The 18880-nt window shown below is 41.9% G+C and overlaps 1 protein-coding gene across 1 annotated transcript in view; it reads left to right on the plus strand.

Annotated features, from left to right (window-relative positions):
• The first annotated feature begins 1786 nt into the window (after positions 1-1786).
• The window catches only part of PINX1 (PIN2 (TERF1) interacting telomerase inhibitor 1), a 60754-nt gene continuing 43660 nt past the window's right edge, over positions 1787-18880 (plus strand). Inside the window, exons 1-6 of the mRNA XM_049819238.1 lie at positions 1787-1846; positions 6898-7007; positions 9305-9397; positions 10133-10211; positions 13882-13974; positions 16722-16798. Of these exons, the coding sequence (XP_049675195.1) occupies positions 1828-1846; positions 6898-7007; positions 9305-9397; positions 10133-10211; positions 13882-13974; positions 16722-16798 (471 nt within the window). The 5' untranslated portion in view covers positions 1787-1827. The remainder of the gene's footprint in view (positions 1847-6897; positions 7008-9304; positions 9398-10132; positions 10212-13881; positions 13975-16721; positions 16799-18880) is intronic.

The following is an 18880-nucleotide window of genomic DNA, read 5'->3' on the forward strand; positions in this document are numbered from 1 at the left end:
TTATATTTTGCCAAGAACAAGCTCCATCATATCAATCTAACTTTGACCAACAGAATGGGTCTTGCAGAGGAAAAGACACTGTTATAATTTCTATTTTCTATGTCTATAAAGTCTTTAGAAACTGTCTTTCACAGTGTTCTTATAAGCAAATAGGGAAATGTAATGTAAATCAAAAAGCACAGAAGCAAAGCAGTTTGAAAAGCTGAACTGGGCCAGCTGTAATCCAGTTGTCATCCAAATGGAAGGATGGATGAAGAAAGAGTGGTGGCGAACCTGTTCTGATCCTGGTAGGACTCATTAACGACCTGACTTAAGGTATAGAGCACACTTACGACACTTGCAGGTGACTCCAAGCTGGGAAGGAGACAGCAGAGACCCCAAAGGTCTGCAATTCAGAACAATACAACAAAATAGAAAGACAGAAGTAAGTGTTGATTCAGTAAGGGCAAAAGACAGGATTAACACACTCCACGAACACAGAATACAAAAGCCTTACGTAGCACTTCTCTGAAAGGGGTACGGAGTTTAGAAAACAAAATATTACACTCAGATGCAACACATAGTCAGAGAAGAGACAGGGGGAGCAGCCTACAACTCCAGTTAAGCGCTCTGAAGAACTCAGCAGCATCACGTCTGTTGTGTTTTGGGTGCTACACTTTAAATAAAACAACTGAAGAGTGGCTAAAAACCCAGAAAAACATGAATGACCAAGGGCTCAAAACCATGATCTGCAAGAAAAGACTACTAAATAGCGGTGGTTTGATTCACAAGTAAACGTCAAGGAGGCATTGCATTCAGTAGCCAAATACAAACCGTTTGTTTCAGAAAGGAAAAAATACGCTTTATTCCACACGTAAGGGGAGTAAGACAAGAAGCACTGAGCTGATATTATAGGAAGGAAGATCTGGGTTCATGACAGAATCCTTAAAAATCTTGAAAAGCAGAATAAAGATGTAATTTGCCTGAGGAGGCTTCAAGTTGCTGCTGTTAAGACGTATGTTTACATAGTTCATTGCTGCTGCTTGTTAAGAGTCTTGTCTGGCAGTTTCCCCTCAGGCTCAGGCTTCAACATCTTCGACCATTTATATACCAAGAGCTGTCCTGGGACCCAAACATGACAAGTTCAGCTTTATTACACGAGGACAGGCAGAGGACGGTGCACAAGACGCGTGAGGTCCCCCCACCGCTCTTCCCTCCCGCGACGGGCACACATTTGGGTAAATTCAGGGACATTCATCCCCCCCCACTGCCCCCCCAAGGATTCAGGCTGCCCGTGCCCCGTTATTTTTCACCGCACACCCCGAGGCCACAGCCGAACACCGCCTCATCCCACTCCCCATCCTCCACGACACACCCCCCCAAAGGGCTCCGCCTGCGGACACGCCGTCCCAAGCTGCACTTGTGGGGACGCCTAAACACCCGAAGGGACCCCACCACCCGCTCGCAGAGGCTTTAAGCGGCTTTAACGGCTGCGGGGCAGGCCCGAAGCGCCCAGCAGAACCCGCCGCTCACCCCCGGCCCTCTCTGTGGAGACAGAGGACGCTGCCGCCCTCCGCTCTTCGGCTGCCCGCCAAGGTGCCTGTCCGATATCCTCCGGGAAAGGCGCGAGAATCGCCGATATAACCGCACGTCCTTTGGTACCTTTAAGGCGAACTTTAGCGGGTTTACACCCTCCGTTTTCGGTAGGGTGAGGCGCGGCGCTCGCTTGCTTCAAGCCTTCTTTTATAATCAGGCATTTCTGTCGCCGCCTCTACCGACGCCCGCGTTCACAAAAGGCCCCCTCGGGGTGGCGGGAGAACGCGCCGCGGAGGGAGGAAGGCCCCCAAGATGGCGATGCTGGCGGAGCGTGAGTGCCGTTCCCCGCGGGGAGCGAACCGCGCCGGCGGCGCTCGGGGCGACGCCGGGGTCGGGGTCGGGAAGAGCCGTTATCCTGAGGGGGGGGGGGGGGGGGGAGGCTGCCTGGGAGCTGCCCCAGATCCTCCTCGCCGCCCTCGCTTGATGGGGCGGGGGGCCGGCGTTTCCTTTCAGGGCCTGGGCGCCGTGTCTGCGGCGGGGGGGCGTTAGGTGCCCCGAAACTTTGGGGCTGGGGCTGTGCTGGGGGTTGGCGGCTGCTGTGTGTCAGCCAGGCAGGACTCGGGGGATCCGGGTGTGTGTAGGCATCGGTCTTTTGATCGCACGCAGGGTTAGTGTTTGAGCTTAGCTCGCCCTTGTTGTCTGCGCAGGGAGCTGAGGAGAGCAGGGGAGTTCTGGGGTGGGAAAGTGGGAGCGGGGTGTCAGGGGCTTCAGGAAAGGCAGGTAAATCCGCTGAACTCGCGGGGAGAGCTCAGGATAAGGCCGTGAGGTTGTGTCATGCCCTTTGTGTAAGAGTGCCGCCGAGTGAATCGTTTCTGAAGGTTTTATGATATGCAGCCTGATAATTTTGTTTAACTTTTCCCTAATAGTGGAGTCCAGTAGTGCTTCACTCTTACCTCGGAGGTGACTGAGGACTTGGGCTCCCCATATCTAAAAGAATTTATTAAAACATTGGATAAATATCCTGACTGATAACTATTTCTTGGGTAAAGCTCCTCAGTTCAAGAAACAGAACTGTCTCGGGGCTGGCCAAAGCGAGAACTAAAAATTTTTGCTGCCTTCTCTTCCAAGTTAAAGATTCATTCCTGTAAAGGAGCCTTTTCTGGTAATTGTGAAACTGTATATGAATAGAAAGACTAAACTTCGGAACCATAGATTTTTATGTTATAGGACTAATACACTTCTGTCTCAGTATTTTTAATGTCCTTGGGTGGTTTTGGTAAGCTTAGTGGTGTCAGGACGCCCTTAACATGACAGCGTAGAGTCTGGTGAATTTGTTCGCTTGACTACAGGAAACATGGACTTAAGTATAATGACTAAATAGAAAATATGGTTTCTAGTGGAAAATACAGGTGTGAACTGAGGAAAACAAAATTGAATTTGCATATGTAATTTTCTAATTATTTTAGATGTAAACTTTGTTGGTACCTTTTTTTTTTCCAGAATTTGTTAATTATTTCAGTTGGACACTGTACATAACAATAATCACAGAACTACAAAATGGTTTGGGTTGGAAGGGACCTTCAAAGGTCATCTAGTCCAAGCTGCCCTGCAGTGAGCAGGGACATCTTCAACTAGATCAGGTTGCTCAGAGCCCCGTCCAACCTGACCTTGAATGTTTTTGGGGATGGGGCATCTACCACCTCTCTGGGTGACCTGTTCCAGTGTGTTAACATAGCTTTTGTATGTAATGAATTCTAAAATCAAATGCCTTAAAAGCCAAACCTAGCTGCTGAGAGGCACCTTTGCACAGTTGTATGCCTTTGTTCATCACCTTCAACTGCAGTTATAATTGTGAAGCCATGTCACACACGTGCATTTTTGTTTGCAGTTCCAGATCAAGTTCTGATGCTCTTAGTAATATTCATCAAAAAAAAAAAAAAAGTTGAGGGAGGAGGTGTTAATTGGTTTTACTACAGCTGTGAAAGCACATGCATTTCAGGCACTTAAAGTAGCTTCTCAGTGGTACCCAGTGACAGGACAAGAAGCAGTGAGTGCAAATTGAAACACAAGAAATTCCATCTTGTTGGTACTGTGAGGGTGGCCAAACACTGGAACGAATTGCTCAGGGAGGCTGTGGAGTATCTGTCTGTGGAGATATTCAGAACCAGACGGGACATGGTCCTGGGCAACCTGCTTATGCAGGAGGTTGAAGTCGATGATCTTGAGAGGTCCTTCCAACTTTTGTGATGCTGTGAACTAAACTGAGAAAAGACAAACTTGATCATTCTTTGCTTACGTAGTTTGAATTTTAAAAATATATCAATTGCGGAAATGACCAAAGAGCTTTTTTTCCCCACTTATTTTTAACTACTCTTAACTGTTAATAAACTTTAATTAACTCTCTATCTGACTGGCGCTTGTCAGGAAAAAAAATGTACGTGTTAATGATGGGTTTCATAGCTTTGATTAAAAATAAAGTCCCTTCTGTGGGCAGTATATTTTTTTCTGTTTGTTGGAGAAATTTAGCCTGTTTGTTATTTTCTGTTATCACCATAAATGGGCACACAGCAGGGCTTTGGATGGGAACTGATATGGAACTTTCAGCAATGATAATTAAACACATGCTCCAGGCACAGAATTAGTCTTGGTAAAAGGATTTAGTAATTGATCTTTTTTAAATCGCAGGGTATCTTAGCGAAGTATCTAAAGAAATTACGCTTTTCTCCACTGGGTGGTGCTGCTTGCCCAGAGTTGGATTACTATCACTAGGCTCATTTTATGAGCAACCCAGAAGATTGGTGTTAACTACTGAGATGAATTTTTTAGCTGGAAGACAGTATATTGTTTCCTTTCTTGCTCTTAAGACATCGGTGAACAAACATTTCTGATAAATTGTTGACTAAACAGTCTTTTTTTGTTGTTTATTTGGAGAGGGGAGATGATTTTGTGGTTGCTGTATGTGGCATGAAGTTGTTGCTGGCTTTCTTAAATACTTCTCTAAAGATGTAAGCAGGTTTATTTTCCTGCGTCTAGCTTACCATTTTTGAAAATAAGTGTGTGTAAACATGGCAGAAATGTGAGGATTAATTCCATAGTGGTAGTTAAAAGGTTTGAAATACTTGGATTGCAAGTGCTGGGAAAGGGAAGGTCTCTCAAAATTTCAAGCTTGAGAAATCTCTGTATTAGGTGCCCTTGTGTTTTGTTACCAGTGTCCTCCTGAGAGTAAAACATCTCAGGGCTTCTCTGCAGAGAGAGATTCAGGAAAATTAATAGAAATTAACTTTTAAAGTGGATTAGTTGAACTACATCAAACAACTTAATTTGGAAGTTAATTTAAATTCACACATTCCATTGACACAGATTACCTCTGCTGTGTAGACAAATCCTTAGATACATACGGTGGCTTTAGAACGGTAAGAATTGCGTTGAATTTAATTTCTTGGGATTTGCAAAGTCACCACCTGGGGAACTAGTTACAGAGAGCATAACAGAATATGGGCATACTTAAAATGTTGTTACAGTTAGATGCCTTTTTTAAAAAAGGCATTGAACGGTTAGGTTTAGGTGAGTGAGGGAAAGTTGATATTAATCAAGAGATTTTAAACAAAGGGACAAATTAAGAAATATGATTGAAAAGGAGGGCTGCTGCTCAGCTGTGCAGCATAATCTCTATTAAATTGCTTCTTTTTATGGTCTTTCTTTTTATGTTTGTTTCACTGTCAGCTACGGAGGAAAGCCAGCAGCCAAGGTGTTCCCTGTTTTTATAGGACTTAACTTTTGCTGCCAGCTTGATAGCTTTTTAACTCATTCCCCCCACAAACCACTGGAAACCTGGGTCCTTAGAGATCATTTGCATCTTGGGTGAGGGAAGATGACAAAGCTTGTTAATTGTCCTGGGTTCCTATCTCAGTGTTTCAAATGAGTGAAGTCAGCCACGTTGCGGAGGTAGCCAGTTTTTGTTCGCAGTGGGGCAGCAGGGAACCCTAATTTTCTTGGGTGTTTAAAATCACAGTCTGTAGTGGCACTTTACCACCTTTTGTTAGCAGCACAGGCAGGGCTTGTAGTAGATGCTTCTCTGAAGTCTGACTGTTGGAAATAAGTTGTTGTTTTTCTGTAGAGAAGTGAACCAAGCAAAGGCTCCCTCGATTCCTCTCGCAGTGCTCAGTCATTTAACCTACTGTAAAATCTTTGTTATGGACTGTTTGGGGTTTTATAAAATTCTTTATCAGGCTATTACGTTTTATTGGGCTGCCACACAGCACCTATTTTGAGCTTCAAAGCTTCGGAAGTATGTTAAAAAAAGCCACCATCATGCATTGTGACAGTTTTAGTTTTTCTTTAAGAACGAAACAAAGCTGGGCAAAAAATGAATCGAACATCCCTGTAATATTCTGTCCCTCTGGCCCAAATCTTAAGTGTTGCATTTTAGGGAAAGATGACTTCCTGATTATGTTGAAAGCCCTTCAGTGGACTTGGCTTCTCGCTGACTTTGTATGGCCTTGGGTTAGTCGGTCAGTTTTGATCCACCATTTCCCATCGTGTTTAATGAAGTTTGTAATCTTCCTGTCTCCCATTCTTTGTTTGTCTTGTTTATGTAGGTTGTCTTCCTGCATATGTTTAGGTGCACGCTTAAAGTGACTGGTTAACTGTGCTAGCTTTTCTTCCTTGATTTCAATGAAGCTATTCCTGATGATAGAGTCAAGCGCACGCATGTGAGCCTGGGGGACTGTAGCTTCTTTAGGAGTCTGTATAGGACAAAGGAGCTTTGATTCACGTTTGGATCTCTTAACACCTGCAATAATTTCCGGTGACTTTTCTGTTTCTGAATAAACCATTTTGTGGTAAATCCAAGAGCTGAAATCCCACTGGTTTGTGTTCTGTAATTCAGTTTCTCTGGTCACTTATGTTTGATTTTTTGACTTGGCTTTTGTTATGAAGGCAAGTATTAAAACTTATATGTTCTGGTTAAAAGGAAGACTGACTAGTGGATATTGTCCAGAACTGGGAAAGCTAGCACTGCAGTCTCATCCCCTATAGATTTCATGTTGAAGCCAGATGTAAAACAAAATTGGAATAAAAATGGAATTTAGGCCTGTACACCTAAATGGTAATCCTTAAAGCCTTCCCTGAATTGCAGCTCATCCTTAGGGATGACAACTTCCATTGCAATTTTACTTTGACATTCTTCACATTAATAATTAACATTTTCACTGTCCTTTTTTTGCAATATAAGGTTTAGTAAAATTAAACCCCCAAGATGTTTTTAGTCTGGCATAAGTTCTGGTTTTTTTGCAATGAAGAGCTTTTCTTGAATTGATTAAATACTAAGAACACTGCAGAAATGTCAGCAGAGCCTGTTTGAATTTTTCCTTCCTGCTCTAGCCCGTAGAAGGCAGAAGTGGTCTGTGGATCCACGAAATAGCGCTTGGAGTAAAGATGAATCTAAATTTGGCCAGAAGATGCTGGAAAAGATGGGCTGGTCCAAAGGAAAGGTATGATGTGAAGGAGAGTTGTCTAGCTGAAGGGCGGAAGACTGCCATGGGACTCTCGATCTCAGTGTTTAAAACGGCCGTGTTCTTTTTATTTGATGTATTCTCTTAATTGCACAAAGAATTTGAGCAATGTTAGATTTCTGCAGTTTGTTACAAAGGTATTTGCTTGCTTGTGCCTGTCCTGCTTTCCAGTTTTTCTCTCCTCTCTTTGACAAGGTGAAGTCCCTAAGTAAGAGCAGGAGTTGGTGTGTTAAATCAGGTGATGGTTAAAGGCTTTAAGTTGCCTGTACACCCTCTGTTCTCTCCCTGGCTTTTGGTACTGTTTAAAGCAACTCCAGGACCTGTTATTAAAGTTTACTTCTGATCTCTTCCTTGAATGGCCAAAATGCAGAGTTATATGAGCTATATTCCTTCCCAGCTCCAGCCTGTACCTGTGGGGTGAGGTGACTGGTTTCTGGCACTAAGAATAATCTCTAGGTCAGTGCAGGCAGCTGCAGACTTCTCAGCTGCCCCTTAAAAGCAGTTTAACTTCCACAAAGGTGCCTCAGCAAAGCTGAGATTTGGGCCTGTACGTCAGCATGTTTAATGAAACGAATGCACACAAAATTCCTACAATATTTATTTAATTCTTCTCCTAGACTTCATCTCCCAGCCTTTTTTTAAAATGAATAAAATAAGGCTCATTCTCAGTTCTGTGAATGTGTTAAAACTTAGAAAAATATGCCTACTCTCGGATTTCTCAGTGTAGCCTACTGTTGCCTCAGTTGTCTTACAGTTAATACATATAAATCTGGATTCTAACTGCCTCTTATTTCACGAACAAGCAGTGGTACCTGATTCAAATGCTGCTGAAGTCAAGGAATTGGCATTGGTTTCACTAGGCTTTAGACCAAACTGTTAAGAGTATGGAGCATGAGTACTGTCCTTTTATGTAAATTGTATGCATACGTGTTCTATGTGTGTAAGATTAAAATAGATATGTAAACCAGAGTATAAAAAATACTGTTAAATGTTCTGGTTGTATTTTTAGGTAGCCAGCTTCTCTGACCATAGATAACACCTTTGCCGTTATGAACACTGTGTCAGGGTGTGAAAGGAAGGCCTCATGTTGTTTTCTGTCTGTCACCCTCCCCGCCTCCCCATCATCTTCACAACAATAAGTTTCCTACTTGAGCTACAAGATCTTCCTTTACAACAGTTATAGCTGTACGAGAAAGATTTCTCTCCATTCCACTACAAACTCGGACAAGTGGAACCTTAGCTTCATCAAATTAATGGGCAAAAGCCCATCTGTGCAGTGAAATTAAGCTGCTTACGCTAGTCCTGTTATTAGTCGTATAGGAATTGGGTCACAGCAGGATGTGTAACCAAGTGTCCTGCTTGCTTCCATACTTTTTGTTTAGCAGAAGTTTCAAGGTAAACTTTCCACCCCACTGACCAAACAGACTCTACTGGATTTGTAGTAGCAACAGCCTTTTTCAAATATGCCTCATTGCTTCAGATATTAGATACGCCCAGGATCTATCCACAGGGCTCTTCTCCACTACTCCACATACATGTTTATTATAGCCATACACTTAGCTGATGATTTGTTACTGGTGACAGATTAGGGAAAAAGCAGGTAGATACCAGGAGTAAAGTTTTAAACCAAATACTTTGTCTTTTTTTCCCCCTGAGCGTACAGTTAAGAAAGATAATACTGGGCCTAAAGATTGCTTCCCAGATTTGAGTGGTTATGTTTTTAAGGGTAGCCAAACCCGACACTTGTTTGCTACAGTATCTTCATCAGGTTATGAGCGTGAATGAGATGGAAGAAGTTCTTAAATGTCCTGCTAGCTCCAGTCTGACTCTTCCCCTCCCTCTTCTCCCCATATAACTTCATTCTGTATCGTATGTTCTATGTGGCATCTGTCTTACAGCCATTACGCAGCTGCCTTCCCCATGACGGAGGTATTTTTGGTGAGAGGCATGTTCTTTTTATGTAGTGTCTTGTTTTAAAATTGTAAACACTTTGGACTTGCCTAGGAATGTCAGGTGGCTTCCTGATTAATCACCCAACTACTTAATGTTGCTATTTTAGTGTTTATAATACTTTGCTGGAGGCTTAAGTAGTAAATTAAAAAAACATAGTATCTCATGTGTGCTAATGCCTGTGAATGAATTCAGTTACAGACAAGCAAATAGTAAGTTGTGATTTCTTGCTGTATTTCATTGCAAACTATCTTACAGTACAAAAGGTCTAATTGCTTAGTCACTGCTGTAAAATCCTTACATTTTTACCCTTGAATCCTCCTTAGGGTCTTGGGGCTCAGGAACAAGGAAATACAGAACATATCAAGGTTCAGGTGAAAAACAACATGCTGGGGTTAGGAGCAACCATCAATTACGAGGTGAGCACTAGACCCAGGTAAGGAAATGGCTCCCATTTCAGGTAAAGCATAATCTTTGTAATGGGATGTTAGTGAAATCTGTTGTCCAGTCCAGTGGCAGCATGTACCTATGCGAACATATCTGTAGAAACTCTTGACCTGGAGTTTAGTTCTGCTTTGTTGGGTGGTTTAGGAATAAGTACCTGCTTGGAAGGATTACGGTGAATAGGAGCAGGCTGTTCAGAGAGATTTTTTTTTTTTTTTTTTTTTTTTTTTTTTTTTTGCTTCCAAGCAAATCAGTGAAATACTTCCTTTTTCCCTGTGTCTTCTGCCCTCTTTAGCTTCATGCCTTCTGTCCCTCTTCCTGATACTCCTGACTGGAGTTCAGGTACATAGGCAGAGCAGAACATGGTCCTACAGGTGCTTGTCTCATAATCAACATCTTAAGTAACTTTGTTGCTGGGAAAAATCACACTAGTACTTCCTGCCTACTCCTGAAAACATCTTGCACAGATGGGGGACACACAGAGCCAGCAGCAGTATTAAGGACATAAATTTCTGGACTTTGGAGTGACTGTAGTGAGCTGTTGTTAGCATTGCCACTTGTGGAGCCTCTGAGGGTCCCTCCCACCAACAAGGATTGAGTATATACAATTAAGTTGCTTCTCAAAATGCAGAGTCTTAATATCTTCTTTAGAAAAACTTCTGTTAGTTCTGAAGACTTTTGTCTTGTATTAATGTGGGTGATATTTACAGGACAACTGGATTGCTCATCAGGATGACTTCAACCAGCTTCTGGCTGAACTGAATGATTGCCATGGACAGGGTGAAACAGGTAGGTTCATGCTTTCCTCAATCAGATGCTGGAAGCTTAGCAGAGTTTCCATTCTTTGTCTTAAAAGGCTAGCTAAGGCCCAATCCTTTGGGCTGCTAATAATCTCCTTGCTGAGGTTGACAACTCCCCTTCTCCTCCAAAATCAGTGGGAGCCAAAGGACATGTTGCCATCCATGACCATGCTCAAGTTTGTCTGCCTTGATATGTAGATCTCAGTGGATCAGTTTTGCTCTCAGTCAGGCCTCGATTAGAGGCTTTTTGTTGGGGAAAGCAAACAAAATTTTGAACTTGCTTATTTTATCCAGGACCACAACATAGGGGACCTTTTGCTGGGATGTACTGCAGCAGGACTTGTTTCTTTATAAAGCAGCCAGAGCCATTATGAAGGCTCACAACAGAGTCACTCGCCATTCCAATGCGTTTGCCTTTCTTTTACTAATGAACTGTCACACCTGGTGTCCATGCTCTGGTGGTTTCCTAAATACCTACTTTTCCTGTCCTCAGAGAGCTGCTTCTTAGCTTTTGACTCAGAGTTATGCATCTGTTTTGAGTGTGGTATAATGTGATTTTTGCAGCCCTGATGTAGAGCACGCAAGTGGGGAAACTACACAGCTTTCCCAAAAGGGCTATTTATAAATTCTTTTTAATTTTGGAAAGCTTTTTACAGTTTGACTTTGGTTTGTAAAAATGAAGTTATGCAAAACTGGTGGTTGTAAGCTTACAGAAAGAATTGTATGCATCAAATGGTTTATCGTCTCTCCTTTAGTTGTACTCAAGCTTAGACTCTGATCATGTATCTAAACAACTCTCCGTGGAGTGTTGTTAAACCAAGGGCTTCCATTTGGACACAGCAACTTGTCCACGTGCTGCTAGTGGCAGAACTGCTAGCTGAGTGAATTTAGCAACTCTTCATTTGTTCATTCTTAACATTTGACCACAGAAGGTTTTGTAGGGAGGAAAGGTAGAAAGAAGAGGAGGAAAATCAGTTAGCAAGAAGGATCAAACTTGGTTTCTAATCCTAGAGAACTAGGATTACAATTCTGAACCTGATGCTTTAAAAACACTTTTTTTTAAATTGCTGTGTAAGTTGTCCTTGTGCGTTGAAGCCATAATCACGGTCTGAGGCCACACAGTGCTAGGTGCTGTAGTTGAAGTCCTCAAGAGGTAGAATAGCGTATCATAGGGAAATTCCAGAAGTTCCTTTCTGCCTTTATAACTAAATCCTACCCAAGTTCCAACTTGAGCCATGGGAAGATCAGTTAGGTGTAACTGGTGGGAAACCTGCAAACTGATGAGCAGAGAGCTGAAATGACTTGCCCAAGGACACAATGAGTCAGCACAGAGGTAGGTTCATTGAGCAAGGCTGTCTTGTTCCTAAATCTATGCAGTATTCCCTGGGTCATCTGTACGGATGCAAAGTGGCTCCTGAAAACCGTATTTCTCCCTGTTTTACTCAGTTAATTTTACTTTGTCTTTTTAGGAGCTGGGACAAGAGTTTTCAATCACTGAGGACAAATTTGGGTGCATGTTGAAAATTCCCAGTCAGAATCACATTTGGTGATTTGCAGACTGCAAGCATTGCTCTGAAACTTGGGTTTTTGACAATTGTTTAAGCTGGCAAAACTCATAGATAGCTCTGCCTGCAGCTGTGCTGCAGGATCAAATGTTACATTATTGGCTATTGTCCAGTTTCAAATTGCATTAAAAGTCAGCTGAAAAACTTCATTGTTCTTAAATAACTGGTGTAGTTGCCAGAGTTGGATTGCAATTAGAGATCGGGAAGGAAGGGCCCCGTGGTGGTTAGTATGCCAGCATTTAAATACCCTTGATGTACATAGTTTTAGCTTTCTTTTCTTTTTTTTTTTTTTCTCTAGCTGACCACCTAGTGAGGAGTTTTGATTCCTGACTCTCTTGCTGGGGTACTAAGTGATGATGACTGTGTCCCTTTCTTTCCCTTTTGTAAAATGGGGCAACAACATACTGGCCATGTCTGTAACGTGCTTTGGAATATTCATCTGTATCAGACTTGCTGCAGAAATGACACATAGCTTTATTGCTATGACTAAATTGCTTTAAAAAAACACTTTAATATTCCTGCAGTGCTTGCTCAGTTTGTCAGAGGATTTACCAGTCACTAGAAGGCACAGGGATGTACCTACCTGTCCATTGCAAGTGCCAGCACGTTTCAGTAGTGAAATTCCTCCTTGAAGGCACAAGGCGGTGCTGCTGCCCCTTTTGCTGTAAGAATAAAGTCGAGGAGGAAGCCCTGTGGAAATCCTTTGCTGCGTAATGTTCCCTTCCGCACAAATGGATCTGAGAGCAGACGCAAAGTGCTTCGTCTCTGGTCACGATATTTTAGTTGTGATCTTTACTTTCCCCATAGACCGTTTTTATTGAGGATTTTAAAGCTGACTGCAAACTCTTGTCTAAAACTGGGTTTGCTAGTCCTTACTCTTATTAGGGCTTGGTGTGTAAATGGAAGAGTAGATCTCGGACTGCATTCTGGTAGTCAGCTCTCCCACTGCAAGCTGTGGATTTCATTTTTAGGTCAATGACTATCATCAGGTGTCACTACCTATCAAACAGTGAAGTGCTGTAATTCCAGTGTCAGAAAAGCTTGGTCTGCAAGGGGTGGGATCATATGAAAAAGGTGATTCAACTTTGCCCTCAGGGTATGGGTTGATTTCCCTACCCATCCCAGTTGCCACTGGAAGGAAAAAAAAATAAATCAACAGAGTAACCTTTTCTAGAGTTACAGAGCAGAGAATCCTATGGTGCCTATTTCTTTTCAGGACAGAGCTAATAAAGTAGTTATTAACCAGCAGGTTACCTCCTTCTGAGAACTTCTTGGAAATTAACCGGCTCTGTGGATGCAAAGAGCACGTCAGTACCGGTAAAATAACCTGCCACAGCACAGGAACATGATATCTCTACTGTTAAATAGTTAGACTAATCCTTCACGTGGTTTTGACCTGCACAAGCTAACATTCTTCCAAACAGCTCCTGAGTGAATTTGAGACTTAGCCAACCCTAGAGACCATTCCCAGTGGACAGTTTAGGTGCAACCCCTCTTCTGGAAGCTAGGAAAATTAATTGATATGGATGTGGCAATTTGTTCTAGCTGGCCTTGGGGACAGAAAAGCTCTGCCACCATTTAATTCCTTTACATAGATGTATCAGACTATGTCCAGATAAAGGCACTTCATGTAGTATTAGAAGTGGAAAGCCTGTCTGTGTGATTTTTTTTATTTTTTTTTTTCTTTGTACCCAGTCAGGTTCAGTATTTTATTTTGTACGGTTTCTTACATCTTCCTCAGACTCTGGCACTGGAGATTTTGTAACAAACAGCACAATAAACCCTGACCTATTATTCTTTCTTACTGTAGAAATGATGTTGAATTAGACTTTGCCTTTGACCTGGAGTACCTGTATCTGCCTTTTCAAATCACATTAGCTTAGAAATGGGAAGGGAAGGGGCATGTGGCAAAAAAAAAAAAAAAAAATCAAGCAGTAACATGTATCAGAAAAAACTTACCATGCTTCCTTCAGTAATATATTGTGATATGTTGTTGAGACTCGGTTTTGAGAAAGTTAAATACACCGATGTTTGAATTTGGTGATTAGAGTGCCTCTAATAGGGTTGGTACCTGTTCGGGTTTGGCTTTTTTAGAGTCCTCAGTGAGTAATCAGAAGACGACGTTCAGTCTTGAAGAAAAATCCAAGTCTTCCAAGAAACGAGTCCATTATATGAAGTTTGCAAAAGGTAAGAGGAGTTTTGTTGTTTCATAAGCTCTAGCCAAGATTAGAGGGGGGGGGGGGGGGAAAACCAACCAAAACGTGTCAAGGTGATCTCTTGCCTTCTGGGGTCTAAATTTGGCAAGTAAAATCTCGGTTTAGAAATACCCCCTGCAGCGACTCACTTAAAGCTGTATTACGCTGTTCCATTTTACTTTGGACAATTTTGGATGGCTTTAGGCTCATACTGTTGAATAAAATAATTTCTATCTGAAGGAACCATCAGCTGAATAAAGGAACAGTGAATATTCTGAGTGATCTGTGCATGGGTAGGGGATGGGAGGGGGAGGCAAAGATGATAACAGAGTTACTTGGGCATCTGCACGGCACTATCCTCTGCAATCTCCAATAACCCTTGTTAGGAGATCATGTGGATAAGATCAGTGATCAGATTAAACCTGAATGCAGGAAGAGGAAAGTCCTCTTACATCTACCAGGTACTTTATTGGATAAATTAGGACAGTGGTTGGTGGCCAGAAAAACTGTATCAAGAACTTGTGGAGTTTAGTAATCTCTTTCTTTCTTACAGTGATGACATTATTTCAACCATCCCTGGTTTTGGCTCTTGACAATTGTTCAATCCCTTGCCCTATTTCTCTGTTGGTTATGTTCCTCTTTCACACACCCATGAGCACATGGTGTGTGTATATATGTGTTTCGGTGTATGGATAGGATCGGTTTCCACTAATGACTGATTTATTAAACTTGAAGCTCTGTGTAATGTTTTCTGATAGCAAATGCCTCAGCTAAAACAGAGGTAGCTGACATTTTAATGGAGACCAAATTCTGATATTGGGGTTTGGGATTTTTGATTAAATAATTTGGCCTTGAAGTCAAACATGTTAACATGACCCTGTCACTTTACAACATTAAACAATTAAATTGGTTCAGGGCTTCCAAGTACAGAGGCCGTGGCCTGTTTGAGGTGGTAGCAAAGAGGATTTATTTTGATTTGATTTGGATTTAACCTTTCACTAAATATAGAGAAAAAAGAAGTGTCTTTTGAGTATGTAAAGCATGGAGCAAGGCTTTCATATTAACAATATGCCTTATTTGTTTGGCTGCAGTGTTTCTATAAGGGAGGCCCCTGTTTGATTGTACCCTCTGTGGTCTAAAACAGGGAAATTGTCCTTTTTCAGGGAAAGAGGAAAAGTTACTTGAGAAAGGCTAATGTTGTTGTGGCCCTTGTTCTTCAAGTCCGATCCAGCTTCCTTTTAGACTAAACAAGACGAGCTCACACAAAAGCGGGAGAAGGGAGCAGCAACGATAGAAAATGCAGCTTCCGTTTCTGTTGCTGTTTTGTAGCCTCACTGCAGCAGGAACATAGGCACCACACATAGCCTTAGCAGCCACACTTAGATCTGGGGATACACACCCGGTATGAGATTAAGACAGTGATTTCAGTTGCTTTTCCAGTAGCTGTTCCACTGTGATGCTGCAAAAGATTTGGACTGTCAGCTAAGTTGGTTTTCTATTACAGAATGCAAGAAGAGGGGGATGCATTTAGGGGCAGGGGGGAAGGCATGGAAAGAAAGTGTAGGGTGAGAGGAGGAGCAGCAGGATTGTAAGTATCATGTTCCAAGGCTTGGCCAAGATAAAGCTGAAAACAGCCACCAGGCTCATCCAGCTTGCTTGGGTAAGGACTGGGTAAGACTGCACAGTGAGACACCAGAAAGTTGGGTAACACTTTTTTTCCTCTAGGTTCACGTGTCTGCTTACCCTTTGTGGGCAGTTAAGGATCCTGAGAAGAAGAAACAGGTGGAATAGTCAGATGTTTTTTTTTTTTTTTTTTGTCCATTAAGTGCTTAGATTCATTTTGTGGACAGTGATTTTGGAATCAGAAAATCAAGTGGTGTAAGACCCCAGCAGACTCCTGATAAATTGGTCTATCTGGGCTAACTTTGTTTCTTTAAGTTTTGTTGACTTTTTTTTTTAAAGGATTTTCTGAGACAAGCTGTGGACAACTCAATATAAAGGCTTCTGCACTGTGGAATCAGCAGTATCTCAGAATATCACATCACACCCTTTTGCTTCCCCCTCCCTGCTCCACATGTGATATTCAGCTAGCCACACAACAGTCAGATGGGACTAATGGTCCTACTCAAACTCAGAGAAGTCTTTGCTTCACCCTTGAAATTGCTTCAAGTTGGAATAATCCAGCGTGTTAAAGAGATGGAGGTTTTGCTTTTCAAAAGCAATTTCATGAATCAAAGAAAAGTCCCCACTGAGTAAAGATGGATTTATTTTTTTTTCACTGTACGGAGGAGCTATAACTCCCTAACGCTGTTGGAGATGGGGAATTCTCATGAGAATCCAAAGATGTGCAGTTTCTCCTTGAACTTTTCTTGTGTGTAGGAGGTTACAACTCTTCTTTCCCTTTAGCGTAGTACAGGCTGCTTCCCTCATCTTGCTATACCAATTGCAGCGTCAAGTCAGGGGAAACAAGCTGCTGTTCTGTGTTTCCTTGTGGGCATTTACCAGTAGGCTGTGGTTGTCTCCTCACCAGCCTTTCCCCTTACACACACATATTTCCTACTGTACGTGGGAGTCATGGTCAGCCTTCATTTAGAGTCTTTAACATTCTCCTCCTGATTTTTGTTCGCCTCCAAAAATGATTTCTCTATCTCCATGAGTCACAGTTTGTTATCAAAATGTACCTGTCAACACCAGATGTGAAAGTTGTATGGTTTTTTTCCTCCCCTTTACCCCTTTCAGGTAAGGATCTCTCTTCGCGCAGTGAAGATGATCTGTCCTGCATATTTGGGAAGCGACAGAAGAGTGTGAAGACACAGGTAAACAAGAGGCTTCACCTTTTTCTTGTTTCCTTGCATATTTTCCCTTATAACAAAAACATACTTAAATGTCTTTCTGCTAATAAGATTACCATGTGCCCATCAAAAGCAAGGGATCTTCTGCCTGTGAAATTACTGTTGTTTCTAGGCGAAGGCTGCAGGGGAATGGCTGTGCTCTGAACCATTAGGAAATAAGAGCGAATTTAATACATATTTTTATGAATGCTAGTATATGTATCGAGATTTAACTTCTTTGGAGTTGGGAATCTTCATTATTTTAATTTTACACTTATTAAGCAATATACATTGCAAAGTAGATCAATTTTGCTTGATCTGAAATTTGCATAAATATCTAAAATAAAATTTGACATTCAGTAGCAACTGGCCAATCTCGGCAAACTGGCCTTATTTTCACAAGAATTGGGAAAGCCTGAGCAGCTGCTGAGTCCTGCTCATCTTTGAACAAAGGATTCAGATATGGCTTGATCACTGATAAATATTTAATGAAAAGACTTTTCCCCACTTTGTGTAATGAGATCAAGGTTTGTACTAGCATTTATTTTATTATTTGAGTTTATTTTACTTATCTAGTCATTCGTGTTTGCACTTGCAAAGAATAGGCCTGCTCTTTCAGTATATAAAATAAGACTTAGACTGTGACATGACTAACATATCCAGAAAAATCCTTTGGAAAAAATAACATCTGGAAAAGCACAAATGAATATGTTGCAAAGAATTGCCCTGTTGGTTCAGAGGTCTGAAGTCTCTTGTCTAGATGGAAAGTTGGGGCCTGAAATTGAATGGAAGTTTCTGAAATACCATGTATGTGTTTGACACCTTGCTTGTTGTGCAGTAGTCTTGAAAATTTTTCTGTAACTTCACTTTAGGCCACTGTGAACTTTGGGAGGAGTCGAATAGGGGGAAGAATGTGCTAAGAGATCTTGGATAGTAGTGAAAGTAATATAAGGTTTGTAGCTATGTAAATGCTAGGCAGAATGACAAGGAAGCTTATGAAGAACAAATAGCAATCCACTGGGGATTCTTCACTGGAAAAAAATCTGACTATAAAATAAAGAATACTTCAGTGGAGTACCCTGAATTGAACAGTTCGAAGGATTTGGTCTTGCCATTATCCCATATAGTGTTACAATTTCAGTGAATGTGCTGTGGGTTTTAAAGGACGGAGAAAAATGTCATCTGTTTTCTGAGTACTGTTCGCTAAACTACAAAAATAGAGTTACAGTTAATTAAACTGGGAGGTTAGAAGAAATTTAAACAAATTAAGAACTGTCCTGTCTTGTCTGCGACTGTGAAAAACAGTATGAACCTTTGTTACAAGTCACATGGTTTGGCTTGAAAGGTAAGAGCTTGGGAGGAGGCCATCAGCCACAACAGAACCCATCTTAACTTATTACTGTCTTGAAATAAGCGTGTGGGGACTTCAAGTCCGTGAGAGCTGTTAGAGGTCTCAGATACTGTAGGTAAGCTTGCACCATTGGAGCCTCCTTGATTAACACTTCTGATCATCTAAATATGCCATCGATCTTCTTTGCTCCCTTGCTGTCAGATCAATATGAAGCAAGACACACTGGGATTTAATGCAAATCAACAGCGCTGTGGTTAAGGGAGTAGATTTTGCCCACCCATGAGTTGTCCTAAATAGTTGGTCTTGTTTTCTCTGCGTGTCCCCTGTCTTTTGAAATTAGAGATAAGTTTGGAAAGTGCTGTTGCTTCTTCTGGGACTTAAATCCTGCAGAGCATTTGTTCTTTTGTTGATAGACCCTGCAGAGTTTGTGCATTTATGGCTGCTTGTGAAGGGTATGTAAGTTTGTGCATGTTTTTGCTAATTCCTTGACCAGTGCAGTGGTTGGCTGATGACTACTGTGCAGATTTCCTTTTTCCCCTCACTGAACAGTAAGCTAATGGGTCAAGGTTCTGGCAAAAAGTCACAGGCTGTTCCCTGTTAAGCACCCAGATTTCCACATGCAAATACAGGCAGGAGGTAATGTAATTTGGAGCTGCATTGTTGTCTTCTGGCTACTGGCTGCTGCTAAGCAGCCACAGGGAGAGAAAGCCAGAGGC

The sequence above is a fragment of the Accipiter gentilis genome, chromosome 16 (genome assembly GCF_929443795.1).
Source record: "Accipiter gentilis chromosome 16, bAccGen1.1, whole genome shotgun sequence".
Taxonomy (NCBI): Eukaryota; Metazoa; Chordata; class Aves; order Accipitriformes; family Accipitridae; genus Astur; species Astur gentilis.